At 42.4% G+C, this 7,145-nt stretch overlaps 1 protein-coding gene across 1 annotated transcript; it reads left to right on the plus strand.

Annotated features, from left to right (window-relative positions):
- Positions 1-3,055: 3,055 nt before the first annotated feature.
- On the plus strand, positions 3,056-5,095 carry LOC120061711 (homeobox protein aristaless-like 3). Its single transcript, XM_039011606.1, has 3 exons — positions 3,056-3,307; positions 4,467-4,598; positions 4,733-5,095. The coding sequence occupies exons 1-3, from the start codon at positions 3,056-3,058 to the stop codon at positions 5,093-5,095; spliced, it is 747 nt and encodes a 248-aa protein (XP_038867534.1).
- Positions 5,096-7,145: the final 2,050 nt, after the last annotated feature.

A 7,145-nucleotide genomic window follows, 5' to 3' on the forward strand; every position in this document is an offset into this window, starting at 1 on the left:
GTATTGAACATATCTACTGTACTGTACAGTATTGAACATATCTACTGTACTGTACTGTACTGTGCTGTACTGTGATGTCCAAACTTGTGAAACATAGACATTTATGATCGGTTCAGATTTTTCAGTGTAAATTGTCCGAAGTTGTCCTTGTGCATGGTGTTGTACAGTTTGTTAAACTTTAAAATCAATGTTTTTTTGTATGGCATACATTTTAAAGTGAAAAATCTGTGTCAAAGTGCAATTCTGTTACAATGGAATTGCCCTTTCATTAAAACCCTTAATGAAAGGGTTTTCAGTAAACTTTTTTTGAAATATGGGGTTGTGGACCATATAAGAATGAGATACAGAAAGCCCCAAATATTGATACGATTACAATACTTTTTTCTTTGGACAATATAATCCATTTGGCGTCAGTCTGTCTGTGAATTTAACCTGAGTGTTGGTTTTCTGGGTCAGATTTGAGTAGAGATATGTTGTGTCCACATGACAGTTGATTGCTGTCCAACATTCTGGGACACAGTCAGACTCACACACCTTCAAAGGAAGACTAGTCTTCCTGTTTTGTCTATTGGTGCTTGGAAGGGGGGAGGTTTAGGGTTTAGGGATGGTAAAGCAGGGGGGATGGTATAGCACGTTGCCTAAAATGTTATATAAAGAAGTATATAAGTATACTGAATTTATAGGGATGTTGAATTGAATAGGTATTCATAACCTCAGATCTCAGTATAGTGAGTTAGAGGGATGATGAATTTACTAGATATTCCTAACCACCAGATCTCAGTATAGTGAGTTAAGGAGATGTTGAATTGACCAGGTATTCCTAACCCCAGATCTCATCCATGTTGACATTTCTTTAACTGCACAGTCCAACAATGAACAATACAACATTTAAAAAAATATATATATATTTTAAATTCTAAGAAACCGTTAAACCCAATTCAATGCTCCCGAAATTTGACATTTTACCAAAAATATGTCTGACATCTGATAATGCAGCAAAAGCTTATTTCTCTCAAATGTTGTGCACAAATGATTTATATCCCTGTTAGTGAGCATTTCTCCTTTGCCAAGATAATCCATCCACCTGACAGGTGTGGCATATCAAGAAGCTGATTAAACCACATGATCATTACACAGGTGCACCTTGTGCTGGGGACAATAAAAGGCCATTTTCAAAATGTGCAGTTTTGTCACACAATGCCACAGATGAACTATGGTGTGAGGTTGGATCTATTCTAAACCAACATCAGGGGTGCGTCCCAAAATGACCCCTTATTCCATAAATAGTGCACTACTTTTGAGCAGAGACCTATAGGTCCTCGTCAAAAGTAGTGCACTGTGTAGGGAATAGGGTTTTTCATTTTAGAGGACAGGAATGTAGCGTTGCGGTAAAAGAAAATACTTCTCTGTTTAGGACAGGAAGTTAATTAGGACTATGCTGAATGACTGCTCTCAACTGTCCTCTGAGTGAGCCTGCCGATAGGACTTGGGGAAAGACTAGATAGGACAAAGGGGACAGAGAGAGAATAATTATCTTCTGGGACTCCATCATTAACATGAAGAACAACATCCAAACACAGCCCGAGTGAAACATCCATAATGTTTTAGTCCAGTGACATCCATAATGGTACTGTCCAGTCATCCAAACACACCCAGAGTCCATAATGGTACTGTCCAGACATCCAAACACTCACAGAGTTGATAATGGTACTGTCCAGTCATTCAAACACACCCAGAGTCCATAATGGTACTGTCCAGACATCCAAACACTCACAGAGTTGATAATGGTACTGTCCAGTCATTCAAACACACCCAGATTCCATAATGGTACTGTCCAGTACAGTTACAAGGAAGTGACTTGTATCACATAAATGAATAGATGGTCTGTGTGTCATATCTATCATAGTCATGAAATGCATATATTTGACCATGCCTTGTTATTTTATACACACAATGATACTTTGTATCAAATTGGGTCAAATGTCTAACTTTCTTAATTGAATTAAAAACTCAAATGATTTGGGCCTCACAATGTCACAAATGTGTTCTTACAATACGAGATATCACATAATTCGATTTTCAGTCTTCAAAAATAAACTTTGAACTTGTTAAATTAGTTGGAAGAATCTGTAATATATTCTGTCCATAATATGATCCCAAACACTAGGTCCATGTGAAACCTCCTCAAACCCAAAACACATCCGTTTGAGTTCTGCTCAGGGGGTCTTCTTGACCTTCATTTAATGCGGGTCAAAACAAGCAGTGTTGCAGTGGTCTGGAATGTTGTGTGTCTGGTCAGATCAGACTAAACCATAATAAGGAGACTTCAAACTAAAATACTAAATTAAGAGATAAAAAGCAAGAGTTTTAAAAGCGACGCGTGTTTATTTCCAACTCTTATCTCATACAAATTTGTGCATAACAGTAAAACAATTCTGTCAGCAGCTCACTTAGTGTTTTGCACATATACTCGCTTGTCTTGTCGTCGTGGCTCATCTGGCCTGTTTTTCTCACCTCGTATCAGGGGTCTGTAAGAGAGCAGTGGGACCCCCTGAGACAACATAGGAACGTTCACTCCTTTCCAAACCAACGTCCTCCTTCAGATCTTAGCCATATCTCCTGAGAAAAGACAAGTCTGCGTGGCTGAATCCTGTTTATTATTCATGGAGAATATTACGTTGATGCCTCTTACAGTGGACGTTAATGAATCATGTTTATTATTAATGGAGAATATTACTTTGCTGCCTCAGTGGACATTAATGTTAGGTTGGCTGTTTAATCTGAATATCTCTGTGTGACAATGTTACCACTGGTAGACATCAGAGCCTCGCTTAAACACAGCAATTTACTTTTTTCACGCACGCACACACACACACACACACACACACACACACACACACACACACACACACACACACACACACACACACACACACACACACACACACACACACACACACACACACACACACACACTGTCTCATAGTAAGCCCTATCTTCCTCCTTTCTCTCTCTGTCCCCTCCCTCAGCCAGAGAGAAGGTGGGTCCCAAGCCCATGGGCTACCCAGTGACTGGCTCAGACTGCTGCATCAAGCTGAAGGAGCCAACCAATGGTCTCCAAACAGGGGACTCAATCGCAGACTCCATCGACCTATCAGGCAAGAACAAGAAGCGTCGTAACCGCACCACGTTCAGTACCTTCCAGTTGGAGGAGCTGGAGAAAGTGTTTCAGAAGACTCACTACCCTGACGTTTACGCCCGGGAACAGCTGGCCCTTAGGACCGAACTGACAGAGGCACGTGTACAGGTAATCCCCCTCTTCATCACATTCTACACATCCTACAGTCCACTATCCTGGCTGCTACAGTAACTATCTCAGTCCCCTATCCTGGCTGTTACAGTAACTATCTCAGTCCCCTATCCTGGCTGTTACAGTAACTATCTCAGTCCCCTATCCTGGCTGTTACAGTAACTATCTCAGTCCCCTATCCTGGCTGTTACAGTAACTATCTCAGTCCCCTATCCTGGCTGTTACAGTAACTATCTCAGTCCCCTATCCTGGCTGTTACAGTAACTATCTCAGTCCCCTATCCTGGCTGCTACAGTAACTATCTCAGTCCCCTATCCTGGCTGTTACAGTAACTATCTCAGTCCACTATCCTGGCTGCTACTGTAACTATCTCAGTCCCCTATCCTGGCTAAAGTAACTATCTCAGTCCCCTATCCTGGCTGTTACAGTAACTATCTCAGTCCCCTATCCTGGCTGTTACAGTAACTATCTCAGTCCCCTATCCTGGCTGCTACAGTAACTATCTCAGTCCCCTATCCTGGCTGTTACAGTAACTATCTCAGTCCCCTATCCTGGCTGTTACAGTAACTATCTCAGTCCCCTATCCTGGCTGCTACAGTAACTATCTCAGTCCCCTATCCTGGCTGTTACAGTAACTATCTCAGTCCCCTATCCTGGCTGTTACAGTAACTATCTCAGTCCCCTATCCTGGCTGTTACAGTAACTATCTCAGTCCCCTATCCTGGCTGTTACAGTAACTATCTCAGTCCCCTATCCTGGCTGTTACAGTAACTATCTCAGTCCACTATCCTGGCTGCTACTGTAACTATCTCAGTCCCCTATCCTGGCTAAAGTAACTATCTCAGTCCCCTATCCTGGTTGCTACAGTAACTATCTCAGTCCACTATCCTGGCTGCTACTGTAACTATCTAATTCCCCTATCCTGGCTAAAGTAACTATCTCAGTTTGCAACTGTAATAGTTTGCAGTACCATCCTGCAAACATTTAATACATCCAGATTATAGGCTACAATATGTGCAGAAATGCAAAGTAGAACTGCTGCTCAGTTCTTTAAATTAATCTTTTTGTTTGTTGCCTTACAACAAACTTTGGCATTTGAAAGTAAATTATGGTAAGTGGCAGATGTCCTCTGATCCCTTTCTCTCTCTCCATTCAGGTGTGGTTCCAAAACCGGCGGGCCAAGTGGAGGAAGAGGGAACGTTACGGGAAGATCCAGGAGGTGCGAAACCACTTTGCTGCTACATACAATATCTCCACCTACCAGGTACCCACTGACACGCACCGACACGCACCGACACACATAGTTCACTTTGCTACTACATATGATATCTCCACCTACCAGGTACCCTCTTCTGACAGGTGGCGTCACTCCTATGCACGCTCATCCCTCAATCTAATCTGACGTACTCTCTTCCTCTCTAGATGCAGAGCAACCTGTGGCCAGGAGCTGGTGCAGGAGGGGGCGGGGGGTCCGGCGGGGGCTGTGTCCTGAGCCCTGACACCATGTCTTCCTCCTGTATGAGCCCCTACCCTCATCCCCACAGCAACCTCTCCTCCATGGGCTTCATGGGCATGCCCCCGTCCTCCAGCCACCCCCACCACCCTCACCATCACCCCCCACACCACCCTGGCATCAATAGCCTCTACTCCCTCCACAGCTTCCCTGGGGCCCTCGGGGGCCACTCCTTTGAGCCGGGGCCCGAGACAGAGTATAAGCCATCCAGCCTGTTGGCCCTGCGGATGAAGGCTAAGGACCCTGGGAGTCTTCTATCCTGGCCTACATGATCACCACAGTGTCAGGGTCAGATCCTTACTATGTACTGACTGAGCCAATGTACACACACACATTCAAACTCAATCTTGTATACTAGCTTCCTCATGGATAGTTATGGCCACATGTGTTTGTGTTGCTGCAGCAGAAGTCAAAACTCTCTCCTGTGGTTCACTACAATATGTACACACACACACACACACTCTGCTATTTTTCTCCCAATAACGTAAACCCACAGACTTCAAAAACATGACATGATCAACCTTTGAGTTTGTTAGGTATTTTGTCCCTGGGCATTTCCATGTAGAAGAACCACCATATAGAGTTAATACGAACAGGTAGAACTGGGTGTCAAATGAAAACTAAGAGTCTACATTTTGGGGGGGGAGGGGGGGGGGATGACTGCATAGATACCATTTTTCAACCATTTTCCATCTTGAACATTTGTCATAAGTAAAGGCTTTGATTTCTGGATAAACAGATGGACAAGGGGGTCTTAGAAAACATTTACATCTAGCAGTAAAAGTATTAAAAGTGATCAGAAATACATCAAAACACAATAATGTTGATGTAAAGACCCCTGCCAACTAATATCAACACTTACATTTAGTTTTGGATAAATGTACTATCTGTAAGTATGATAAATATTTCCTTATGCTTTGTAATTCCGTTACCAAACACCCACATATCTCCTTCATGAGACCTACCAATTAGTTATAGTGATTTTACTGATATCAAATGTTGTTTTTGACTTATTAAGTGATTAAAACTTGTAATTCGAAATATCAAACAATCTGTAACGTAATGACTGCAACTGAATTGGCTACGATAGGAAATCGTAGTAGTCACAAATCACAGTTGGATCACCTGCTACTGTCCTCCCTTCCACTGACATACTGTTATGTTCAGCTCATAGTGTCTCCTGTTACTGTCCTCCCTTCCACTGACATACTGTTATGTTCAGCTCATAGTGTCTCCTGCTACTGTCCTCACTTCCACTGACATTCTGTTATGTTCAGCTCATAGTGTCTCCTGCTACTGTCCTCCCTTCCACTGACTGTTATGTTCAGCTCATAGTGTCTCCTGCTACTGTCCTCCCTTCCACTGACATACTGTTATGTTCAGATCATAACTGTTTTCTTTTTCTTTCTGTCATCTGGTGGTCAAAGCAAGAGTGTTAAAACAGTCTGTCTTGACAACCCCTCTCTTTCTCTCTCGCTCTCTTTGTCTCTCTCTCTCTCTCTCCCTCTTTGTCTCTCTCTCTCTCCGTCTCTCTGTTTCACTCTCTCTGTCTCTGTCTCTCTGTCTCACTCTCACTCTCCAGTTAATGTTACTTCTCCCACCTCTTACTGACACCTACCCATGAGCACCCTCTCTTTCCATTTACTGTAACAAGCATTCTAATCCACTGAGGACCGACCAACACAGGACGTCCATGGACGTTGAAAGGTAGTTGAAATTTGGTCAGTCCACCATGGCCTTTATGTTAACGTACAGTGCAGTACAGTGCAGTACAGTGCAGTGCAGTGGAGTACAGTGCAGTACAGTGAGTGGAGCACAATACAGTACAATACAGTACAGTTAAGACAAGTAGAGTATAGTACATTGTACTGAACTAAACTCTATTTTACTGTAGTGAACTCTACTGTACTGTTAAATAAAATAGTTTTGGTCATTTACACATGATGTTATTGCAGGTGCAGTAACGCCTAACAATACAAACAATACACACAAATTCCAAAAATAAAAATTAAGAAACATCCGAACGAGCAATGTCAGACTCCAGAAAATAAATATACCGTATATATACACTACCGTTCAAAAGTTTGGAGTCACTTAGAAATTTCCTTGTTTTTGAAAGAAAAGCACATTTTTGTCCATTAAAATAACATCAAATTGATCAGAAATACAGTGTTGACATTGTTAATGTTGTAAATGACTGTTGTAGCTGGAAACGGCAGATTTTTTTATGGAATATCTAGATAGGCGTACAGAGGCCCATTATCAGTAACCATCACTCCTGTGTTCCAATGGCACGTTGTGTAAGCTAATCCAAGTTTATCG

The sequence above is a fragment of the Salvelinus namaycush genome, chromosome 16, assembly GCF_016432855.1.
Source record: "Salvelinus namaycush isolate Seneca chromosome 16, SaNama_1.0, whole genome shotgun sequence".
NCBI classification, from domain to species: domain Eukaryota; kingdom Metazoa; phylum Chordata; class Actinopteri; order Salmoniformes; family Salmonidae; genus Salvelinus; species Salvelinus namaycush.